Source organism: Pezoporus occidentalis, unplaced genomic scaffold (genome assembly GCF_034315485.1).
Source record: "Pezoporus occidentalis ecotype Australia unplaced genomic scaffold, CSIRO_AGI_Poc_V1 ctg119, whole genome shotgun sequence".
Lineage (NCBI taxonomy): Eukaryota > Metazoa > Chordata > Aves > Psittaciformes > Psittacidae > Pezoporus > Pezoporus occidentalis.
Window position 1 is genome coordinate 872207 of NW_026912983.1, and position 25316 is coordinate 897522.

General features: G+C 45.0%; 1 protein-coding gene across 4 annotated transcripts; it reads left to right on the top strand.

Annotated features, from left to right (window-relative positions):
- The first annotated feature begins 228 nt into the window (after positions 1 to 228).
- SLC25A33 (solute carrier family 25 member 33) lies at positions 229 to 25263 on the top strand. Of its 4 annotated transcripts, XR_009961890.1 has the most exons (8): positions 4435 to 4513; positions 13239 to 13418; positions 19932 to 20009; positions 21218 to 21318; positions 22088 to 22154; positions 23466 to 23749; positions 24414 to 24758; positions 24950 to 25263. XR_009961890.1 is itself a non-coding variant. In XM_062604314.1 (7 exons), the coding sequence occupies exons 1-7, from the start codon at positions 244 to 246 to the stop codon at positions 24614 to 24616; spliced, it is 933 nt and encodes a 310-aa protein (XP_062460298.1). In that variant the 5' UTR covers positions 229 to 243; the 3' UTR covers positions 24617 to 24852. The 4 variants fall into 4 exon arrangements, 3 of the variants coding, with proteins under 3 accessions (XP_062460298.1, XP_062460287.1, XP_062460307.1); XM_062604314.1 differs by lacking the exons at positions 4435 to 4513; positions 24950 to 25263 and adding an exon at positions 229 to 263 and having other exon boundaries at positions 24414 to 24852; XM_062604303.1 differs by lacking the exon at positions 24950 to 25263 and having other exon boundaries at positions 24414 to 24852.
- The last annotated feature ends 53 nt before the right edge of the window (positions 25264 to 25316 follow it).

Consider the following 25316-nt stretch of genomic DNA (forward strand, 5'->3'; position numbering starts at 1 on the left):
GGTAATTCTCCCTGTGATAATTGATCTCCTAGCAAAAATGGAAAGCCATATCCTATTGATCACCTACCAAAGGCCCTGCCAACCTCGGATTTGGTGATGGAAAAGCACTTTTGTCACCTTAATGTCATTATTTCAGAATGGTGACCTGATGGAGAAAAGCCAAAACCTTCCTGTGCTCCCAGGATACTTCCACCAGAGGGCACTGCGGACAGACCTTCACGTTCAGAACTGCCCCTTGTTTAGATGAGCTTTCAGCTGAAAAGGTACAGTTTTAATCAAAATCTTGGTTCCAACAGATACGGTTTTATGTTATGGCAGAGTCCTCCCCTTTCATTAGTATTCCTTATGGGCAGCGCTTACCATAAATAGCCTATAGCTACTTTACTGACATTGTATGAACTCTCAATAGCTTGCAACTTGTTCCTGAACATTCTTAGTGGGGATAAATTGGGATATGTGGTCTTATACCCTACAGCAAATAGAGAACTAAACAGAAGTGTTCATAGTTAGACTTGATATTTACCTAAAGAGCCTACATGAGCTGCTGCAATGTATTGAATTTAACTGAAAGCTATGAACATTTAAATTGCTCTGCTGGGCTGTAGGTGTGATGACAGGAGTCAGTTCCGTCAGTTCTGCTGCCTGCAGCAAGACATCCCCTAAGCTGCTTGCACATAAATGATGAGAGCTCAAATACCAAACTTCAGTGGCTGCTACGTGTCTGTTTGGCAGTACCAAGAGCATAAAGTGAGTGAAGATGCTTCTATAAGAGCTGAGTATTTGAAGAAGTCACCAGAGGCCTGGTAAATGTCACACGGGGTGGACAGGGAGGTGCAGAGCTGCAGTTTGGCCTTATGGCTATTTTCTATTGCTGCAAGTCTTTGCTTTTGTGAGGGGCCACTGCATGCAGTGTGTACACTATGCCAAAGATCCAAACAGTATGAAGTTCACTGACCTTCATCTGTCCTGCCTGCGCAGAGCCCACATGGAAACAGAGAAAGCAGAAATCACACCCTACAGCTTTAGCACCGAAAGCTGTAACACAACCTCCCTCCTACACACATAACCCTGCCAGGCCAGTCAGTGAACCAGCTCCAAATAGCCTCGTTTAAAAACAACAGCTCTGGACACATCCTTCCCGGGTCTCCTCTCACAGGCAGTGCTGCTTCAATTCCTTGTGCAGAGGCTTTTCTGGGAAGCCGTTTGATGAGTGGCTGCCGGGAGCCTACGCCTCCTGCACACCCCGCTCTGGCTGAGGGCCTGGCTCTTCCCTCCTGCCTGGCAGCAGCTCTTGTTCCTCACAGCAAAGCCCACTGCAGTGACCAACTGGTAGCTGCAGGAGATCCTTCAGTGTGCACAGCATAAGGAGAGCAAAGGAATGGCAACAGAATAAAACAAACCAAGGAAAAGGACACCCATCCCATGTGCCCATTCTGAAGGACCCTGTATGCTCCAGTTAAAGGTTTTCCCTCCTCGTTTGTGCCGAGAAGGAACAGCCTCTTCTCTCCTCATTCACCTTTGCCATAGGAACTTCCCATCCTTTTTCATACAGCTTGCACAACTCTGGCCTGTCAGGATCAGCTTCCTTCATGTCTTTTTGCCCTAAACCAGCTGACCAATATCTTTCCTGCTTAAATATCTCACCTTCTTTCTTGCCCTCCCATGTCACAGTCACCCCATGCGCTGTTGGCCAGCAAGGCCAATTTTGTCTTCCTTCTCTCTGCCCCCTGCTTGAAGCAGACCTTCTTCGGTCACTCAGGTCAAGCTTCTTGTTTCCATGCTGTAACGGACAGCTGGACACCTCCCCAGGTAACACAAACCCATCTGATCAAGGAAATGTTTTCCTTAGTTTGCTGGTGGGCTAGAAATAGCCTCCTCCTGCTGCATCTCATGTTGGGTTTGTGCACGTTGTTGCACTGTGAGAGGCTGCTTTGCCTCTGTATAACTGGGAGCATAAAGATGGAGCCTTGAAACTGGGTTTGATGTAAGGGCAGCTCTTCTTTGGACACATGGGAAAATACATGGCTAAGCCCCATTGAACTATGTGTGTGTATGTGTGACAGGGCCCTGTGTGCATGGATGTAGAAGGCTTGTAGTTCTGTTGGTGTGCATTTGTAGTTTATGTATGTGTGTAAATGAGAATCTTTGGCCCAGGTTTCACTGTGTATATATTTCTATTAATGTGAATCCTTACAGATTTGCAGTGTGGCACTACGGTGTTCAGCTGAAGCCTTGGTAAAGGGGTCTCTACAGCCAGTTTGGTTGTGCTGATGTTATCAGGAGATGTAGATGTGTTTTCTAAATGTTTATACCTACCTGGAAGTTGTTATCATTGTGATAAGGTGGCTATGTTTTTTGGCTGGTGAGAGGCACTATAAACAAGGTGGGCCTCCAAAAATCACATGGTGGTGGAATCAACACCTTGAGCAAACAAAAGAGATATGTTAATACAGTCATCTACATTCTGACAGCCCTGCAATGGTACTAGCTCTTCTCTGAGTCAGCCTCCTCTCCAGATTGTTTTATTCTTAGATTCATTTGCATGACCTGATGGGATTACACTTTAAAGCAAACTCTTCCTTTATCTCACCACTTGACACTCCCAGCATCCTTGATGTATTTACAATGAGCAAATCCATGTTGCTGCCTGGATCTCTGGTACATATTCTGATATAATTACAAAGAGTAACTTTATAGACTCTCGATGACAGTGTGGTGTCCTCAACATCCCAGGATGCGTGGGGACCAGGTAGTCAGAACTATAACTTTGCCTCAGATCCTATTTGCAACAATGCTGATTTCCTTTGTTTCAGCTACCTCTGTAGTTGAGGGATCCCATCACCTTTGTCCATTAGACTGATTCTGCTTCAGTCACCACACATGATCACTTAGAGGCAACAGTTCTTTATAGCACCACCACCTCAGAAAGAAACAGAAAGGTCTAGAAGGCCTGTACTTTGAGACTGAGGACCCAAGGACAGGCACATCCAAACAGCATGACCATAGTGTAGACCCAGGTACGGCTTCATCCCTTGGGTTTTACCCTCAAGCCATTTGTTCCTTTGAGTAGGCTGAAGTCTAAATGCTGGAAATGTGCACAATCAGTTTTCAAACTCCAGCACCTGGCAGCATTAGGATAGGGAAGTTTGGTTTGTGGCATAAGGCAGGAGTAAAGTTCATGTGTGGCTGTGAATTGAAGCTAGGAGGCTGTTTGTTCAAGCTTGTTGTCAAGGACCATAGAAAACATGGAAAGTATGCAGACCTAGACTCATGCTATAGATTTTAATGTTTTCCTCGGGACTCTGTCATGTTGAAAGGCTGACATCTGTAAATGTCCTGCCTGTGCAATTAACCCACAGCATGTAAACAGCATCTATCCTGCAGATGAGTGTAAATCACTGCACCCGGTTGAACATCTTCCACAGACTTTAGGGGAGTGTAAGTTTTAAAAGCCTCATGTCATGTGTCCCTCCAGTACAAACACTTCTATGGGTCACTGTTGAGCATCCTCTGAGATCACTTACTCGGCAGTGCAGATGTCTGAGCTTTCCCTGGGGCATTCAAAGGACTCTGAATATGTAAACAGCACTTTGGATATTTTTTCTGTTGGATTAGTCAAATAACTGAGATGTTTCCTCTGTGCTTAGTATTACTATAAAAACAGAAGAGCCATCTGCATAAACAAGAGCTTGACATTTTTGGAATCCCTGGGGAGTAGGGAAGGAGAAGGACCATTTCCATACTGCTCGCTGGATGCCCCCGTTCAGCACAGGCTAGAACACAGCATGCTTTCCAGATGTTTCCATGTGTCCCCATGTCACTGGCTCATTTGGCACATCTATGCTCTTCCTGCAGTGGCTTAGTTTAAATCAGCTGCCTAACCCATCCGCCCTTGCCATGTGGGAATCGAGAGCATATTGTGAAAGTACGTTTTATCTGCAGTGAGATGTTGCTGCCACTGCAGATGGGATTTACAGTGATGGAGCCGCGCCCCATACCACAAATGACCAACTTAAGCTTTCCCTGCGGCAGTTTACATCCATCCCTGAGCGCAGGTGTTCACCTGAAACCACGGGCCCGACGCAAAGAGAGGAGATTGAGGAGCTGCTGCTGCCCCATCCCTGGCAGTGCTCAAGGCCAGGCTGGGTGCCTGCTGTGTATTCACAACGCCATCTTGTCTGTCACCGCAGGACCCGAGGGGCTGAACCGGCAGCTCCCGGTCCCCAGCGGACCCTTATCGGTGCCCCCCCGCCGCTCGCCGCCCGGTTCCGCTGTGGCACAGCGCCGCTAGGGGCGCGGCCGCCCGCGGTGACGTCAGGCGCAGCCGTTTGACGCATAACGTGCGCGCCGGGGCCCGGCCTCCGTCTGCAGCTGCCGCCGGCGGAGCCGGAGCCGGAGCCTGAGCCGGCAGCAGCAGCAGCGGCGGTCCCGGTAGCAGCAGTAGCAGCAGAGGCGGCAGCAGCATGGCGGGCGCCCAGCAGGAGAACACTCTGCTGCACCTCTTCGCCGGGGGGTGAGTGAGCCCGCCGCGGCGGAGGGACGGGCCAGACCAGACCAGACCAGACCGGGCGCGGGGTCCCGTCCGCCGGGGGAGGCCCCACGGAGAGGGACGCGGTGTCCCCGCGGGCCGCGGCTCCCCGCCGGCGTGCCCGGCCGCTGCCTGCGCTGAGGGGCGGCCGGGCGGTGGAGGTGCCTGCGGCATGGCCCCCCTCCTGTCACACTTCCCGGCCACGCGGCCCAAGGGCCGGTAGCAGGGAAACCGCTCGGCTGTGGTGGCCGAGTGCAGCCCGCCTTTCTTCGCTGTCCCCCTCAGAACACCTCAGGAAGCGCGGGGCTTTCTCCTTGTGCCCGTGCAGAGGAGCCGGGCAAGCGGTGCCCCTCCATAATTAGCAAATACATCCTTAGCAAGCCAGGCAGGAAGGGCAAGAAAAGATCATAGTGCGACTTGAGGTCGTCGCTGGGCAGTCGCTCGGGCTGTTCTGACATTTAGCTATATATAATTACCAAATCTTACAGAGCTACCCAGCTCTGTTCAATGAAACACTCTAAGTCCAGATCCTGAAATAAGCAGGAGCTAAGGGTTGTCATTCAAAAAGCATTGTCCAGGCAGAAGGCTTTGTGTGTTTTGATATCTTGATCTTGTAAAGGAACATATTTGTGCAACACTTCAATAAGCTCTGTGTAGGTGATAGTTAACAGTGGAGGCGCTGAACAGTGGGGGCTGTGTAACTGCCTGATCCCTGTAATTATGTTGAAAGGCAAGTGCTCCTAAAAGGGAAAAGGAGTGGGGGGATAAGAGAGTTCGAGAAGGTCCTGGTACCACAGAGCAGGTGACCTGGCCAGGCCACTTCTCGTAAGTTCTTGCAAGGCCTTGTAAACTTCTCATTTTTGTTGTGTTAAAAGCTTAACCCACCCCATCCAACCCACAAACCACCAACCAAAACCCCTCCCAAAAAGCCTTCAGAATTAACTTGTTAGGGTAAATTTAATAGTAATCCAGTAATATAGTTTTAAGATGTAAATTAACTAAAAATGACCGTTATGCAGATAGGAAGTGCTGGTTTTGGTGTTTGCACTTCTGTCATCAGAAATCATCTTTTAATACTTTATTAATGGCTTAAACTATCTTGTAGATATATAGAATATCTTGGAGTGCTTGTCAGCTGGGAAGAGTTAGGAAGCCAACACGAAATCTGTTGTTAGTTTCAATCTGTTCAATAGTAGACCATTGTTTCCCGTTGCTAAACAGGAGACTTCAGTCTCCTCTGACATGTCCCTGGAGCAGTAGGTTCATTTAATATAATATTAAACCCAGCAGAGACACTGCCCTTCTTCTGCTGACTTGAATAGGTGTTAAATCCTCTCTTCCCCCTTGCCTCACCCACTTGCATTGGCACAGTACCTGGAGCCTGGGACAGAAATCGGGCTTGAACGTACGTGTGCAGCTTGTTTGGATAGCAGCAATGCTTATCCAGAGCTCTGGGTGTCCTCACATAGCTCATCAGACTATAAATAAATAGGAATTTGAAACTCATCAGTATTTTAATCTAGCACTGAGTGATCAGCATCTTCCTTACTCATTTAATGTATCCTCCACATTCTCGAAGGATCCCAGTAAACATTTTCTGCTGCAGGCCCATGAAGTCACTGGTTCTGATCTGGCTTTGAGGGTGCATGGAGGGAAAGAATGGAACGTCAGCAGGGAATATCCCCCTGGCCACTCTGGTATGATAAGATTGTTCTGTTCCTAAAGCAGCAATGGAAATACAGCACAGAGGAAAAAGATGGCCTTTTAGGGTATATGGGCCTTTAAAATTTCATTGCTGGACCCAATTCTTGTTCTGCACATCTTTTTATTTAAAGGCACACAGAAAAGCAGTCAGTCATTTATCTTGCTGTGGTGTTACAGAAAGGAAAATGAGACAGCAAATTTAGTCTTCATGCACCAGCTGATGTTCAAGTGTTTGGTCCACCACACACACACCCACCCAAGCATCCAAACAGTTGATTTCAGAGTAGTTCCCTGTTCAAGACCATCAACTTCCATATCCTGTGTGTGCACGCTTCTGCTAATGCCGCTATCTCTGCTTTTCAAGTGAGAAATGCACATTTCTTGGAGCTTGCTGGATGGGACAAGAAATTGAACATGATTTTTGAGCTGTTACCAAGACATTAAACACCTTTGTGTACAAGTAAGAAATGTAGGGGATAGGTGATGTGTTTGGAGGGATGCTGGACCAGGCAGCTGATAGGCAAGCTAGAAGCCCAGATTGTAGATGTGAAGCTCAGTGCCATGTCTGCCTTATTAACTTCCATTTTGAGTAGCAGCAGTGATAAAGGATGTCTGCTCAATAAAATGTGATTAAAGGAGCTCAGCTGTGATAATATTTTACTACATCTCTTAGATCATCAAAGGGATTCTGGAAAGAATTGTTAGTGTGTTAGTGCTTAGCTAATAGTCTCTGTGGAGGTCCTTCACAGTCCTTCAAATACCTTTACACTTTATTTCAGAGAGGTCTTCCATAATAACTGGGTTGTGTTGTGACTTCCAGCTGTTTGCAGAACCAGGGCCTTGAATAAAATTACTCCTCCAGCAGAAGAAAGTGTTGGAAGGTCAGAATACTTTCTAAGTTGTGTAAGATGTTAATCTTTGTTGAATTGTAAAGCAAGAGCAACTCATTCACTTGAAAGAATTTTGATAGAGATATTATTGGGGTGGCTTCCTGTGAAGGTGAGGATGGGGTGCAGTGTCAGCTTAAGAAGACCTAGTACAGTCTGTGCACAAGAAAAGCAGCCCCAGATAATGAGAATAGAAGTGTTTACTGCGTCAGATGCCAGGAGTGATGAAATGCACTGGAATACTCAGAAGTGTTCTCCACTTGTTGAAAGAGATGGCTTCTATTAGCTGATTATAGGCAGGCAGACTCATTGGCTTCCTTTTGTTTCTCAGTTCCTTTTAAGGCTTACAATAGGAACAGCAAACCAAAGGGGCTTGGCATTTTGGTGGGAACATGACTCTGAGGGCAGGGAAGATTTCAGAAGGAACAGAACTATCCATGCCTAAGTTGCACAACAGATGTGAGCATGTTTACAAGTCTGTGTTACTGCTTCCCTGCTGAAGTCAGTACAGTTGTTGCTTATTTTTGTTTGGGAAGAACTTTGGACTAGGCTTCAGCAGAGGTTACTCTGTGTTCTCTTCCCAGGTGGAGTAATACTGATTACTACAGGGATTTCCTAAGAACCTGTATTTAGAGGCTGCAGTGCCCTTCATAGAACTGGCAAAGAGCAGAAACTGGGAACAAACTTTAGCTTCATTTCATATGGATACAGTGTGGTGTGAGTTCTATAGCAATTTGAACCAAATTGGGGGGGCTGTTTGAATAAAATCATGTTTGTGACTTTTTCTGTCTTGGTATTGAGGCCTAAGACAGTAATTCCCTTGCTCCTATGGGTCTGAAAAGCAACTTTAGATACCAAACCTTCCTCGAGCCACCTGCAAAAGAGTTGGAAGCGTACTTTAGGAAGATTGGTGACATCAGGTTGCTTTGCATTGAGGTGACACCCATATCCATCTCTGTGGGCACAGGTTGTCTCAGTCACATTGAGAAGTGTTTGATGCACTGGGTTGCTGAGAGCCTTGTTTAAAATGTTGAATTTGACCTGAGTGTCTAGTACAGGTCACAGAACCAATGCAAAGTTACTCACTGAATTAGTAACCAAATGAGTTGTGGGGAGGAGGACTGGAACACTGCTCCCACGCATGTTAATTGTTAAGCGATGTGCTAATGCTGACAAGTCATTTGGGAAATGATGTTTCTGTTCGTAAACTGGAAGGGAAGCAGTCTTCACCTGAAGTATGTGTCTGCTCTACTGTGTGTGCTCCAGGACAGCTAGAGGGGATGATATCGACTGTTTTCTAGCCCTCTGCCTAGTTTAGGTTCTCGGGTGCAGAAGGTAGTTCACTAGCAGCATATCAGCTCAAGGAACACAGTAGGTGCCTACAGGAATATCTGTACCTGGTGATAACATTATTAGCTGGAAACTTACTGAATGCTTAACAACTCAAAATTAAGGCATGAGGAACAGTCTCTATTGGTTTAGTACTTCGTTTCCTTATGGCATCTGAGTATGCAGCAGCTTGTTTTGTTCCCAGTCTTGACAATGCAGTAATGAAATATCAAAGCTAGAATCTGCTTTGCTGTTTTGTCGTGCTGGAGCACGTGGCATGTTTTAGAACAACAGAATGAAATTCCTAGTGCAGATACAGTCTGGTTTAAAACTTGTCACACTTGCTGTGAATATACTGCTCACTTTGGGATTTGCTTATCTGCCTTCATGGGCATGGCTCTATGTCAGCAACCAGAAAAGCAAATAATGCTCTGCACTGTTAGTGCCGTGGTTGAGCTGTATCCCTGGCTGTTGCCACTGAATTGAGTGGGACAGAGTCTTGCAGGTGTGTTTGGGGAGCTCTACAGGCTTCTGAATCTATCAAAGGAGTCCAGTCTGTAGTGACGGATGATTTCCCAAGGTGTATTTTCACATTTAAAGCAGTATGTGGTGCCATCCATGAAGAGTGAACTAACACATACTTCCCAGTGTGGTTCTTAAAGCAGCTCATTAAACACAGTTGTCAGACTGTTTGCACTAATGCTTCTCTTTGAGTGTTTTGCTTGAATCCTGTCAAAAATTCACTGTTGAATGTTGAGTGTAGTTGCTTCCTTTGGGAAGAAACAGGCAATTTTAGATGCTCACAGAGCCAAATGTGCTAGGCTAAGTCATGGTTGCTCTCACCAAGCAGCTCATCACTGTTGCTTATGGCCTTGGTCAGGTCAGTGGTGCTCTACTGAAAGATACGGTTTTGTTGCTCTGCAGAACTTCCTTTTACATTCAGCAGTGTATTGTTACTTGGTTTAAGGATATCACAGGTGACGAAATCCAGGACAGATGAAGTCATTAAGAATGTTAATTAAGATTCTTGCCATCTATATTAATTGTGCTAATGGGTGCTGAGAGTTTATTTCAAATGCCAGTCATTGGTATATTGGGGTAGACTTTGTCAAGATAGAAAGCTGGCAGCAAGAGGAAAATGGGAATTGGATTCTGACATTTTCATCCTTGGCATGTCTTTTAAAGTGTTTCTTTTTATGGAAGTAAATATTTTTCCTGCAGCTGTTAAATTACAGTATGTTGTGTATCTCCATAGACACAAAATATGTTTCATTAGTCTCAGACCTAGAGTTTCCTTAGTTCCTTTGGACATCACAAAGCAGAGAAGTGTATTTTCCTGCTTTGGTGATACATGCCTGGCCCATCATATAGTTAGAGGGGGCATTCAAAGCCAGAAGTACAAATACTGTGTTTCTGGCGTTGACAGGCCAAAGCAGATGAATTGTTGGGGGTCTCACATTGAAGAGATCTTTGTATCTACAATGCAGAGCATAGCTGGGAACCTCTTGTGCCCTACTGAAGAATACTTTGCCTTAGTGTTTTGTTTCTAGGCAGGCTTCTGTCCTTTGACTAAGGACAGATTTAGACATCGTTTGGGGTTTTTGTAAGAGGATAATGCAGTGAGCACTGCTTAAACAGCTCTGGAACTGGAGTTCTGCACTGATGCATCAGAAAAACCCAACAGACTCAAACCATTATGAAGGTTTGGAGGTTTTGCCTTTGTTGCAGCATAAGGTTTTCCCAAATCAAATTTATCTGCTACATGTCCATGGCCTGAACCTTTCAGGGTTCATGGCTATTTATGTAGCTGAAGAAACCTGCCTCTGGGAAGCAAGGAGAAACAAGCAGTTATCTGGAACACCCTACAAAGTGTTTCTTTTATGCACAGTGTGTTGCTTTTCATCCGTCTTTACAGGGAATAGAGCAACACCAGAGTATGATGCATAGAATTCCCATCTGGAGGAAGATCAGCTCATCTGAAAAAACTGCCCAGTACATCAAAGTCCTTACTTGAACTATCTGCTGCGTGTTTGTATTTGGGACATAATGTATGCACCCTGCTGATATTCTGCCTATTGCTCTGTTAGAGAGTGCTTTGTTATGAAATGTCACACTGACAACATGAACTCTGAGTTGTCCAAACTCATGATGCAGATATTAACTGATTGTGTTGAATAGCAGAGGATTGCATATGTATCACCAGAAGTACTTAAATAGTAAAGGCTGCATAAATGAATTGGATTATCAGACTAAAAGGATGAAAGGGAAGGAGTGGGCTAGGGAGGCAGATGGAGTTTTAGTGTCCTGAATGTATGAATTGTTCCTGTTTCAGTGTTCATAAATGTGAAATAAATAAGGGCTGAAGAGAGTACACAGTAGTGGAGCATTGGCAGAGAAATGTATTGGGAATGTAGGCAATCAAATTCTTTTCATGGAGTTGCCACAGACTTACAATTTCTCTTGAGTATGCTGATTTGTCGGGGGTTAATTGTACAGACTTGTGTCTCTATTGGATATACATAGCAAGAAGTGTGGCAGTGGGATCTGCAAGAGGGTTCCTCAAAACACTCCCTGCCCTGAGCTGTGGGAACAGGAGAGGTTCCTGACCTGTCTCTTTTCCCCCAAGATCTAATTTCGGGGAAGTGGGAGCAACATGAGATGCATCTGACAAAACAAAGGAGAAACTGAAGCGATGTCTTCCTGGGTAGTACTGACACAGCAGAAGGCTGGTGTCCAAGCCCTGGTTCGGTACACAAGATAATCCGAGTTCTATACAAACTAATCAGAGGCCTGGTAAGGTCTCTGTGAACACTGTCATTTTTGAGCCAAATGACACAACTTCAGCTGCTGTGTACCTAGTTCCATGAACAACTTTGTGATTTAATTTGTCATATATAAGTGGTTCAAAAGGGATGAAGACAAAGCTCTTTCTTATGGTTGGATGTATGGATGGTCCTTAGCTTAGGCTTTTTCCCCTTTCAGCAGAGAAGAGTAAGAAGCAAAAACTTAGAGGAGAAACTTATTGCAGCATGCTGTTAAATCATATTGCTGGTCTCATGAAAACTGTTTCTTCTGTTGCATGTGTTTGCATCAGAGAAACACAGTGTTTGGGATCATGTCCTTGGACAGACTCTTGTAGAACATGAAAACCATAGTGAGGAGGTTGTATTCCCCAGCCATGTGGCCTGGGTGTCCTTTTGAACCTTACAAAAAACCTCAGTGTTTGTGGTTGTACAGCCAGGGTGGGCAGGCTTCAGGGGTTTGGCAAGGAATGGTTACTGTCTGATGTAAGACAGACTGTTTCAACAAGCAAAATAAGCTGTACCAGATAAAGCATTTATAAACTAGGATGTATCCACAGTCTGTTTTTTTCTGCTATTCTTTTAATTGTCCTTTTCCTTGTGGTTAAAAAAAGATCCTCCCAGTAAAATAGTTCATGTATATATGGGGCTTTAAAACATGCATTAGTACCTTTATTAATAGCCTTTTATGGATCTCTGTTCCTAAATTAGTGCATGCAGGCTTCTCCTGACTCTAGCAAGCAATGCTGCTTTTTTATGTGCAAGACAAATGATAGGATTTTGCTTTTAATTAAGTCTCCTTTTCATGAGAAACTACTTAAATTACAATTTCACACTCATATTTCAAGTGAGTTCAGTTGTTGACTCATGGTGGTTTAGAAGGAATATTGCAAACACAGGTTTTTAAAGGAATCACATGCTTTGATACCTGTGCAAGCAAAGAAGCTATTTCCTAATCAATGGGTTCAGTTGTAGTAGCTGAAATCTTTAGTTGTCTTCCTAAAGCCCAAGCTGTTTGATTAATAATGTTTAGAACTGTACCTTTTAGACAGCCTCAGCATCATGTTTAATTGTGAAGTTGGACAGAAGGGACAGTCAGCAGAGAGGAACAGCAGCAGAATGATTACTTTGACCAGTCACTTTCCAGATCACTGATGAAAATGACAATCGGGACTCGTGCACCTTCTGTTCTTGGTCCAGTGTGCTTTTTGTGAGGCTTAGTCAGATGATGAACTGATATATTAAGATGAATACATGCTGATTGTAGACTCATTTATTTCTCATATCATTTTTTATATGTATATGTATAATTCTGTTATCAGACTATGGGAATTCTGTTCTTTAGTAGCCTTTCTGTCCTGTGATTCTGTTTTCCCACCATCCTTGCAGCTTCCTTCCCTCACCACCCCCAAAAAGTTGATGTCCATTGTTCTTCAGAGAGCTTAGCTTAGTGTAGTTATAATATTTCTCTAGGCAGCTGTTTAAATCATAAGCACTGAAATGGGGAAGAATCGTATTGCTGTGTTTTCAGTGTATAGTGTCCTAATCCCCAGTGACTTGTTCTCATGTGCCAGCTTCCTGCTTCCCATAAAAAAAGAGTCCATCTAAGGGCAGGTCTGTTTTAGGACAACTTGTGAAACATGGATGCCTCTGAAGTTTTTACAGGTAGAATTCCAAGACCTGGCAGAACACGCAACCAGCAGATAGTCAGTCGAGGATTCTTTGTTAGCATCATCTGGGTATCCTCTTTGTGTTTACCAACCTCATCACTGCACATGATCGTTGTACCAGTTTCTCAACCTTCTCTCCCCTGCCTCAGGGCTTGGGAACAGTCACCTTTGCCTACTGCCCTGCTTCCTAATAATTCATCCACAATGCAGAGCAACTGGAGACAACTCTTGAGGTTTTATTCGTACTCCATGCTGTGTTTTGACACATCTGTGCAGCTGTTTTCCTGACTTTGTCTTCTGTTTAAATTGTGTTTTCCAGATGCGGAGGAACAGTTGGTGCCATCTTTACCTGTCCCTTAGAGGTAATAAAGACTCGGCTCCAATCTTCAAAGCTAGCTTTCCGGGCTGTCTACTACCCACAAGTCCAGCTGGGGACCATCAGTGGTGAAGGAATGGTCAGGCCAACATCTGTATCACCTGGGCTCTTTAGTGTTCTCAAGTGAGTACCGCTCCTCCTCTCATTCAGTGCTGCTTGACACCAGTGAGCTGAGTTCCAATTCCTGTATGCAAACACTGGATGCAAATTTTGCTCCAGACTTGCACTGGAAGGATTTATGTCAGTTGGATTTCTGCCTTCAGCAGTAGAAAGATGAATTACTCTTATAAAAACACATACATATTCAGGGCTCCTGAGTGTTCCTTTGAACTTCCACAGAAATTTGCTTCCACCACTTTGAAACTTTCCAAAATAAATTGATTTGAATAAGTGCCTGGAGGGGTTTGGGTTTAAGTTGTCTGCTCACATTGAGGCTTTTGGGCAGGTAGGAGTTTGTAGGGATCAATACACAGGACATGCTGGGAACTCTTGATAAGCCCTTGCTTGAGGGAACTATCACAGAAAATATTCTGGAAGAAAGGGTTTTCTCTTTATCAACACTGGGAAGTGTTGTCTTTGTCTCTTATTGGGAATAATCATGTTTGCACTCTCCTTTTAGCACTGGAACATGTAATCCTTACTAGCTAGGGCCAGTTCTTTGCAAATGGTTGAAGGCCTGAATAAGCCATATATGCTGTATGTTTTCTTTTTCCTGGAGCCATTCCCAGTCTGCTTTAAGTAGGTAGTAGAGATACTTGTGCTGTTGCTGCCCATGCTGTTTACCTGTTTGATGGAGGAAAGCTTTAATTCCTGTCTTGAAGTGTTCTCTCTGTGGAGCATCATATAAAAGCTGTATCCTTCACCAGCATTGTACCAAGGGTTTTGATTCTCTGCACGTAGTGATGCATGTCAGCCGCTTATCTCTCTCTACATCTGGCCCTGCTTTTGAGCGTGAGTCTGAATGAGATGACCTCCAGAATTCAGTGTTCCCATACATTTTGAGTTACACTTGTCTGCACTCTGGTGTGGATGATCTGTAACTGAGATTTATGGGAGTAGCGGAAGGACACGGCAAAAGCAGTCTCACTGAAACAGAATGGCTAATGGGGTCTTGGAAGTTTGGGTCATTTCCTCAGCAATAGCTGCCTTATTGAGCTCTCCTCTGCTATTAGATATTGTCTTTGCCAATTATCAGTCCTTTCTCACCTGTATTACATATGATTACATATGATCCCTGTTAAAAGCCTTCTGTGTGGTTCAGACTGCAGCAGTTGATGCTCCAGCTCTTCAATTTTCAGATGTGCATTCATAAAGAAGAGGAAATGAGCAATCTTCTAGCTTAAAACTGCTGAAGAGTTTTACCAGCAACTCTGAAGTCCACATCCCCAGTGCTGCATTTCATATCAAAGCACCGTGAACTTTCAGGTCTCATGCAAATGGACTAAGTTGATTTGAGTCACTGGGCACCCCAGGGTGATGCTGAGAGGTCCTGTTTAGATCAGGTAGCTGAAATGCCAAGGAAAATAATGACTAGCAGAGCAAGCTGAATGGTTTTACGTAAGGCCAGCAGCTTGGCAGGCTGCCTGGGGAGAAGCTGCACAGTTATATAACAGCAGAGTGCTAATTCACATTCTCTGCAGAGCTATCTGGCTAGAGTCATTCAGGGACTTGAGTTTCTATATTGTAAATAGTGCTGCTTTCCCCTGCCAAACATTGCTTTGTCTGTTCAGAGGTGAGTCTAGAACAATTCGTGACTGAAAATAGTGCTAGTTGCCTTTGATTTTTCATCTCCTTTCCCTTGCTATTATTTCACCTTGCAGCATTGGACTGTAGGCAGCTGTAACTAAAGGAAGTGAAAACTTCAAGGCACAAAGCTCTTAATTCATCCCTGAGCCCATCTTTTTCTGGGGTTGCCTTTTTAAGGGAGAGAGGAAATGGTGTAAAATTGGAGCAGCCTTTTAATATAGTTATTAATAAGCTCATTAAATTTGATTACTATGATCTTGACTTCATTTAACTTCAGGAATTACTCAGCTGTCTGTACCACCAAGTTTTCCACCTGCTTAATTCAGAGGATTAAGAAATGAGAACTAAATAGTGATGCTTTCATTCCCTTGCAGGCGGCATCTATGAAGAACAGATAATGCTATTGATCATGATCTTTCTACTAAAATATAAATGTATGAAGAAAAAAGGGACATTAGATCCCTTGCTTTTACTTTTCTATCCCTTTCTTAATCCTGGGTATGCATGCATTGCCAAACTGGATATGACTTGGTCCTTCTGGTTTGGGAAAATTATGTGGCTAAAAGAAGCAGCAATTAGAGCCTGTCGTGGTTTAAACCCAGTCAGGTAACTCGTTCCCTCACTTCCCCCCCTTTCTTGCCCTCCCCCTGCTCTCGGAGGGACGGAGAGGAGAATCGAAAAGAATGCAACTCCCACGGGTTGAGATAAGAACAGTTTAGTAACTAAGGTATAACACAAATCACTACTGCTACCACCAATGATAATAATGATAAAGGAAATAACAAGGGAAGAGAATACATCATCTCACCACCAGCCAACCGATAACTCGCACCCCCCAGCCCGACCAAGCTCCAACCGATACCTCCTCCAACCCTGCAGTCTCCCAGCCCTTCCGGCTCACTCCCAGTTACCTCCTGGGCATGACGTGCTGTGGTATGGAATACCTCTTTGGTCAGTTTGGGTCAGGTGTCCTGTCTCTGCTTCCTCCTGGCCTCCCCTCCTCCCTGGCAGAGCATGAGGCTCACAAAGTCCTTGGCCAAACCTAAACATCACTATCAGCTCTGTTCCCAAGCTGAAAGTCAAAACACTGCACTGCACCAGCTACCAAGAAGGGGAAAAATGAGTGCTACTGCTGAACCCAGGACATTATCCACCCCTTATTCCATACCATTCACGTCATGCTCAGATCCCACATTTTCAATATACCATCACTCTTAGTGCATAGACCAGTCCCTATAAAGCTGCTGAGTCCATCTGGTCCATGATGTCAGGCTCCATCTCTTGTAATAGTCTTCCAGAGCAGGAGAGACTGTGTGCAGTGTTCACACTCGTGAATAACCTGGGCAATAGTGTCCATTGCTAAGTCCACCCCTCGATCATGAGTCCATCTCTATGTTGCATCTCTGCTCTGCTGGCCTGAAGTGCATTGGGCCCGCCAGGCTCAAAATAATTCACTGTCCCCTTCAGCAGTTTCTGCAGCTTGTTGCTGGGGACTCCACACAGCTGCCTTCCATCTCCGATGCTTCCAAAGCACTGGAGGGGCCCAGTGGACTAGATACTTGCCCATACTGTCCCACACACCCTGCCACTCATGACTGTCCAGCCTTGGAGAAAATCTCTTGGTCCCCCCATATCGTCGTCTAACCCCAGACAAGACCCAGACCTGACTCTGCTTAACTTTTGAGATCAGACAAAATGGTTTTGGGTAGAACACAGCCTGTGTGTGTGCCAACATGCTGATCCCCATCACAATCAGCAGGCAGGTCCCAAGGGTACCCAAAGGCCATTCAAAACCTTCAGAACCCTCAGTTGATGCTGCTGTGCTTGTCACTGGGGCTGGTGTAGCTGCTGTACTTGTCACTGGGGCTGGTGCAGCTGCTGTGCTTGCCGGCTCTCCCACCGCCAGCCTCTCTTTTCCTGAGTCCAGCTCTTCCTCCTCTGCCTTGCTGGGAAATGCTGCGTGGTCTCCTGCATCCTCCTGGGGCTCGGCGGGCGGCTTCCCGGAAATGCTCTCGGCCGTCGCGGGGCTCGGCTCCGTCGCGGGGCTCGGCTCCTCCGCGGGGCTCGGCTCCTCCGCCGCCTTCTCCCGCTGCTCGGCAGCCGCTTCCTTCCTCTCCTCGACCGCCCCGACCTCCTCCACCGGCAGCCGTCCCCTCGCGGCCTCCGGCCCCGCTCCCGCCGCCGCTTGGTCCCCGGGGCCGCTCTCCCGGGCCGGTTCGGCTGCCGCCGGCTCCCGGGGCCGCTCCCCCTCGGCTCCCCGCAGCCTCACGAAGATGGAGAGTAGGGTGAGGGCCAGGCCGGTGAAGAGCAGCCGGACGGCCAGGTACAAGTCCACGGCCACGTCCGTCCCGCCCTGCTGCTGGAGCCCGCCCGTATTACAAGCCATTGCCATAAAGCACAGTGAGACAAGAACCTTAGCCCAGGCCCCACACTTGATAAACACTATCACAGCAAATACCGGCTCTACGTAACTTACAACATTCTGAAGCTGTGAGATCAACAAGAACAACTCTGAGAGCCAATAAATCAGCATTGTGACGAGTGACTATTAATCCAGTCAGATCTGTCGTTATCTCAACCCTTCGTGCCCCACGTTGGGCGCCAAAAAGAACTGTCGTGGTTTAAACCCAGTCAGGTAACTCGCACTTCCCCCCCTTTCTTGCCCTCCCCCTGCTCTCGGAGGGACGGAGAGGAGAATCGAAAAGAATGCAACTCCCACGGGTTGAGATAAGAACAGTTTAGTAACTAAGGTATAACACAAATCACTACTGCTACCACCAATGATAATAATGATAAAGGAAATAACAAGGGAAGAGAATACATCATCTCACCACCAGCCAACCGATAACTCGCACCCCCCAGCCCGACCAAGCTCCAACCGATACCTCCTCCAACCCTGCAGTCTCCCAGCCCTTCCGGCTCACTCCCAGTTACCTCCTGGGCATGACGTGCTGTGGTATGGAATACCTCTTTGGTCAGTTTGGGTCAGGTGTCCTGTCTCTGCTTCCTCCTGGCCTCCCCTCCTCCCTGGCAGAGCATGAGGCTCACAAAGTCCTTGGCCAAACCTAAACATCACTATCAGCTCTGTTCCCAAGCTGAAAGTCAAAACACTGCACTGCACCAGCTACCAAGAAGGGGAAAAATGAGTGCTACTGCTGAACCCAGGACAGAGCCCTACATAAAAAATTGCTCTGTAAGAGTCAAAGGTGTTGAGTATGAAAGCCCCTTAACTGCTGTAAATAGCAAGTAAGTAGGTACTCAGGAGGGCAGGTTAAGCCTGCTGCTGAGCAGAAAGCACTCCACAAGGACACGCTGTTTTTGTCTAATCCATTTAAGATTCTGATGAGTTACCCCAGCTGGAATCTGCAGTCGTGACTGTTAAGTGACAAAGAACAAGTAGTTGGTGGATCTGTTTCCGTGGAGACACTCAGCCCTGAAGTTTACACAGCAAGTTCAACTCTGCTGCAGAAAAAGGGTTTCAGAGGCTCCTGTGTCATCAGCTGTCTTATGAGCTTGGTGCTGGAATCTCATGGGGAATGTTCTCAACAGTGCTAATGATCTAGAAAGTTCCAGCAGATGTATGTGAAATTCCCCTGGAGCCTGGTGTTACCTGGATTTCCTTGCATGGGTTTCATATGGTGAGTTCAGCTAAAAGAGGTGCTGTCCAGCAGATTGTGCACTGAAATCCTGGTGACTGTTGGACTGTGCTTGGCTTTCACTGGTTAATACTTAGCTGTTGACTAGCATTGAGCTATTGGTTTAGTCCTTGTAAATATGCCTGCTGGTAGTAGTACAAGGAATTGGTAAGATAAGTCGTCTTTAATGAGGCACTCCAGCAAGGTGTTGTAGAGAAGTTGGCAGCTGCTGGGGAAGCTGTCCAGTCAGTTTATCTTCTTCACAGAAGTCCTAGCCCAGTGTGCCTTCCAAGATGTGAGGGGACATGGGTGGAAATGGCTTTTGCAGAGCTGCAGGAAAGTATCTTTTGATCACGATCTTGCTTTAGACCTGAGCATGAGGATGCTGGAGAGGGACTCTTCATCAGGGACTGTAGTGATAGAACAAGGGTGACGGGTTTAAACTAAAACAGAGGAAGTTCAGGTTAGATACAAGGAAGAAGTTCTTTCCTGTGAGAGTGGTGAGGCACTGGAACAGGTTGCCCAGAGAAGTGGTAAATGCTCTATCCCTGGCAGTGTTCAAGGCCAGGTTGGGCAGAGCCTTGGGCAACATGGTCTAGGGTGAGGCGTCCCTGTCCATGGCAGGGGGTTGAACTGGATGATCTTAAGGCTCTTTCCAAACCATTCTATGATTCTGTGAGGTCCAGTCCTGACACTGATTGACAGCAGTACCTCTGTACCTGGAGTTTACTTTGGAAAGATGATGTAAACTCTTTTGAATGCCCTCAAAACTAGATACCCTGAGCTACCTGGGGAATCACAGCTTGTAGTAGAGCTGCCACATTCAACTTTCACTCTGGGTTAGAGACTCATCACTAGGTAATTGTGAAGGGGGAAAAGGTTTTATCTTTTTGTATGTCTTTAGACAGGAAGCAAACTGTTGAATTGCTTAGATACAGAGAATGCTAAAAATACTCCTTGTTCATCAGTCAACTCTTACTGGGTTCTCCATGAAACCAATTCCTGACAGCTTCCAAAGAAAGGAAATTGTAACCTGGTGCCATATGACAACCTTTTGCCTGTAACGCTGAAGTTTTATGGTACAGTGTCTTTTATTCAGCAGTGTATAATTGTGCTGATTTTCAAGTATATAGCTTATAGCTTCACAGTTAATACTCATTGCTTCTGTACAGTTCTTTTGACTGTCTGAACAGAACAAGAAGTATAATTTTTAACCCAAATACTTTTGGTTTTCTCTGTTTGTTTTTATTTTAAGGTCAATTCTGGAAAAAGAAGGACCAAAGTCACTCTTCCGAGGGCTGGGTCCAAACTTGGTCGGGGTTGCACCATCAAGGTAAATAGTTAAACTGTTGCTAAAAGCCACCTTTAAGATACCAACCCAGATGTTGCTGTGCATTTCAGAATACAAGGTCATGAAGTTATCCCATCTGTAAACTGAGATCTGTGCCTCTATCTGTGCACTGTGCTACCAAAAGCATACATCTGCTTTACAGTTGTGTAACACTGAAAGGTGCAGATTGAACAAGGCACTTCAATACCTAGTCAGTGCAAGAGCCACATATGATATGCATGAGAAAAGAGGAAGCAGAGCAGAAAAATCTGTGGGATTAATATTTGCCTTTTTCTAATGTGATCTGCTACGTCTGTGCAAATACATAAAGGAGTTGCCAAACACTGAGCATCTTGGCAGGGTGAAGATCTTTGTGCCTAGCAAATGTTAGAACTGGTTAGCAGTCAGGAAATTGGCAGCTCTTTCTGCTTGAGGTTGAACCAGTTAAAAAGGAACTTGAAGAGTGGTGTACTCTCTGTTTGGCCTTCTGCCTAATAGGTAGGATGTTCCCCCCCGGAAGTGGGAATCCTGTTTCTACACAGGGATCTGAAATCAGGTCTGCCTGCTTCTTTACGCAGCTCATGCTGTTGTTTGTGTTCCTTCATATTCTTCCATAAGATTGGAATAAGGTGCTATATGGAAATTCTCAAACTGGAGTCATCATTATCTACCTTTTTTCTAGCAGTTCAGGGAGGTGTGATCTGAACACGCTTGGTTCAGACAGCCTCTTACTCACATAGACCGCTGCCTTTCAGCTGAGCTCCCTCTGTTCCTCAGCATTATGTAGGGATTTGAGAGGTCTAAAACTTTTTCAGTCCAGGGTTAAGTGTTTAAAACACGAAGTGTTGCTAACACAGTGCTGCACAGATTTATGGAAAACATAGGCTCCAGGTGGGAAAGGAACATTCCCAAGTTTACAAAGTGTGTTTAATGCTAGAGCTGGTGTAGGGTAGACTCATCTCAGAGTTGGTGTGAAAGTAAAATATTGCTACCCTATGGGTGTCAAGGTGGTGGCACTGTAATGTAAGAGAAAAACACCCAAACCAACAACAGCCCCGAGTCCTTGTAGGAACCAGTCATGTGGAGTTCTCTCTGGAGAGAAAACCTTGTACTGTGGGGGAAAGAATAGTAATGTGTTTGCTTGGACATTGTGTGCATTACATGCCTTTTTCTTCTCTCTTTCATTTGCTTCTTTTTCTGCTTTCCCACAGAGCTGTCTATTTTGCGTGCTACTCCAAAGCTAAAGAACAATTTAATGGCATTTTTGTGCCCAACAGCAATGTTGTGCACATCTGTTCTGCAGGTTCTGCAGGTATGTATTTGTAATCCCTCTCCATACGGTCTGCAGCAATACCCCGCTGTCCGGGAGGGACAATATCTGCATTGCCTCCGAGATGCACCTTAATTCCTTAAAGTATTTATTGCAAGCTGGTGTTGCTACAAGACTTCTTATATCCCTCTCAATAGTTAGGAAACAAACAGAATGAAGTACAAGGTGAGGCTTGAACTTTGAGTCTGTTTAAGGACATTGTATTTTTCCTACCAGGATGGGAAAATAGTTTGTTCCTGTTGGAAAAACACTGCAGAAAAGCTCCACTAGTTCAAGGGTCAGTCACCCAAGTGACCATTAAAAACAATCTTTCCCAGTTCATTAGGATTGGGTTCTGTTAATGAGGTGGCTCAATGGCACCATCTAGAGCCATGGGGAGAACAAAATGCTAATACATGCTTGTGTTCCCCACAAGTTTCCTTTATGTATCATTCTAAAACCCAGTCAGTAAGTAAGGGATCATGTCTGCAGCAGTCTTTAGAGCACGAAGTACATACTAAAGTAGGAGCAAAAAGGAAGGATCCTTTGAGAAATTCCAAGGGTATTAGTCCTTGCCTCTCGAAGTTTAACATGAGATGGTTCTTTGGCAAGGGAGAGGTTGTAAGCTACTTACCTGCGTGTCTTTTGAAATGTCTAGATAGAGCTGGTAACTAGAACTGTCACACTACACAGTGTGTGAAGTTCATATTTGCCATGGCAATACACTGGCCTGGATTTAACTGTACTTCTGGTGTTCTTGTCTCTTTTTCAGCCTTTATCACAAATTCCCTCATGAATCCTATATGGATGGTGAAAACCAGAATGCAACTTGAAAGGAAGTAAGTAACTGATGGAGGGAGATTGGATACCACTGAGTGGCTAAGGGAGCCTCTGGAAAACTGCACTTCCATGGTTTTATTTGTGGCTCTTTGTACTTTGATAGATCTTGCCTGGTGGTTTCCCTGACTTGCAATTCCACCTTTCAAGCCACCATGCTTCTGCCTGGTGAAACTAAAGGTTAAGGTTCCGTGTGTCCTGCTTCAGATCGATGCACTGTTACTATTGAGAAGGCTGTGGAAGTTGCCTTGAGTGCTGAGTTAGGTTCAGTTTCTGGTTTCACTGTAAATCTTCAGTAAAGTTGGGCACAACATTACTTTTTCTCTCAGATTCCTGCTTACAGAGTCTTATGTGCTTCAGGGGTTGATGTTAAGGATAAATATATCAAGGGTTGAAAGGTTTTGATACAGCAATAATAGAGCCTATGGAAAGGTCAGAAGAGCTCATGTGGGAGGCTGAGTGTGAGGTTGCAGGCTGTCCCATTTGGCAACCTCAGTTGTACTGATCCTAGATCACACAGACTGTGTGTTACTGCAGCAACCTGAGGTTCATGGTACATGGCTGTAAACAGAAAGGTGACGTTTTTAAACTGTAATGAAGCCACATAAGTTACATAAAACATTCTAGAGGCAATAAGAATCCATTGCAGTGGTTTACTGTTCTTCCTTCAGCACTGCATTGCTGTTAACAGTACCTTCTGGGGACAGAGGGGATTTGACAGTAATCTTTTAGCTGAGTGATTCACAGTCACTGGTGGATATTGAAACAATGAGGGACTCTGCCAATAACGTGACTGCTTAGAATGGAAGTTCCTGCAAGGACACATTTAGGTTAAATGAGAAGGATCCTTTAAGGCCACAATTTACAAACAACTTATAAGACTTAATTCCAGAACTTCACAGGGTGGCACCTCTGAACTGAATGCTGCCTCTTAAAGTAAAGGATTATTTCTCATGTAGGAGGCCTCTGTGGCATGGCCTGCTGAAGGTGGCTTTAAATGGAATTCTCAGTTTAACACAAAGCAGTGTCTCTTTAGTGCTTATTGTCTTTTAAAACATTGGTGTGAAGTGTGACAAACTCAATAGAACTGAGCTGAAAGAATTACTACATGTACTGGTGAATAAGCAGAGCAAGTGTGCACTGTTAACATGATAGTCCTGCTCTGTGCAGCTTTCCTAGAAGATTTTTGGAGTCAAACTTAGTAGAGAAGCGTTTCTATAGTTATAAAACCTATTAAAAGCTATGGGCTTTTAACTATAACATTAATTCTTTTCCTGGGCTCATGATATGCTTTGTTCTGTTTTGTTTTTTAGAGTCAGGGGTTCAAAACCAATGAATGCTTTGCAGTGTGCTAGATATGTTTACCAGACAGAAGGTGTCCGCGGCTTTTATAGGGGCCTGACTGCTTCCTATGCTGGGATTTCTGAGACCATTATCTGCTTTGCTATTTATGAAAGTTTAAAAAAGCACTTAAAGGAAGTGCAACTGCCCCCTTCTCCTCCTAACGGGACCGAAAGGAACTCAACCAACTTCTTTGGACTGATGTTTGCTGCTGCTGTTTCCAAGGGCTGTGCTTCTTGTATTGCTTATCCACATGGTATGTTAACTTTTCCATTTATGAATCCAGTAGAGCAGCTGTTGCCTGTAATCCAAGACAAATGATGGGGCTTAGGGCTGTAAAATTCTTAGTCATTTGAATGGCCAAATGCATGTTACAGTGGCGTGTGCATATACATTGGCATGTTCAGCACTGGGCTCACCATTAGTTGGTGGTTGGGAATTCCTGTTTTAAAAGCAGCACCAAAAAATGCCAAAAAGAAACTGAATGCCTGATGCTTCTGTTCTCACTCGTAGCAGTACTCATCTAGCTGAGTACTCACAGCCTCTGCGATTCTGTGATCAAGTGGTGAGAAACACTTGTGGGCTGAGCAGTGCTATTCTTTTTGGATAGATGTGAATGTAATCATGGTTACCTAGAAAGAGCAATATTGATGATGAGTATCAGTGAAGCATTTAGTTTAGTAGTAGCTTGAATGAGCAAATAAAATAATCTGTTTACTCCACATGAAAGGGAACCCATCTTTAACTTTGCTTCTTCCAAATGCGTACAGGATTCCATGGCTGAAAGTACTGGCAGGCAATTGGTACAGGGAGGTTTTCATGTCCCTGGGTTTTGCATATGCTTTCATGGTGATGGGATGTTTCTCAGTGGGAAGGTTGAAGTCTTGTTAACTTTGGGCTCTGTTTTACTTTTCCTGCAGAGGTCATACGGACACGGCTGCGAGAAGAAGGCACTAAGTACAAGACCTTAATTCAGACAGCACGTCTGGTAGCACGTGAAGAAGGCTATTCTGCCTTCTATAGAGGACTGTTTGCCCAGCTCATCCGGCAGATACCAAACACAGCCATTGTGTTGTCCACCTATGAGTTAATTGTGTATCTGTTAGAAGACAGTGCAAAGTAGCAGAGCCAAGACTGCCGTTACAGACTGTAGACCAATTTCTTCATTGAACAAATAGAGACTGATGCAGGTGGCAGTGCTGGTGGAAGAGCAAGTCTGTGACCACCTGCTGGATACTTCCTTTTGGATTCATGCCTTCTGAAAGGTCTTGAGTCATTAATGTTAACAGTTAATTATAACTTTTTTTAACTTAATGATAGTTAAACTGTTACTAAATTAAATTACACTATTTAATTTAAGTATATGTTTGTCTTTTTCCTTAAGCACAGCCATATGTGGTCAAGGAATGTACCTCATCAAGTGATCTCTTGGTTCATTAAAACTGTGTTAAAACAGGAGAAGAACTGGTTTGGAAATGTGCAACTCTGTTGTCTTCCCACTGGAGTCATGTCACTTTAGCACTGTAATAGCCTAATGCCCAAACAAGTTTGAGAGTTCTTCTGGGATATTCAAGGTGCATCATTTGTTGCTGTGTGAGCATCCTGGAGTGTTCAAGCAGGACATTCATAGTATGTTTATCTGCTTTGAGGGTGTGAGATATGCACACCAGAATGTCTTAGGAAAACCATGTGTACTAGCAATACTGCTGGAATATGATTGTGGGAGGCTTCTAGCAAAAAAGGAATTACACTGCTGTGTGCACCACTGCATTTGGGATACATGCTTATGTTAGTGTGTGGGAATGGATCTATCATGACTTGGC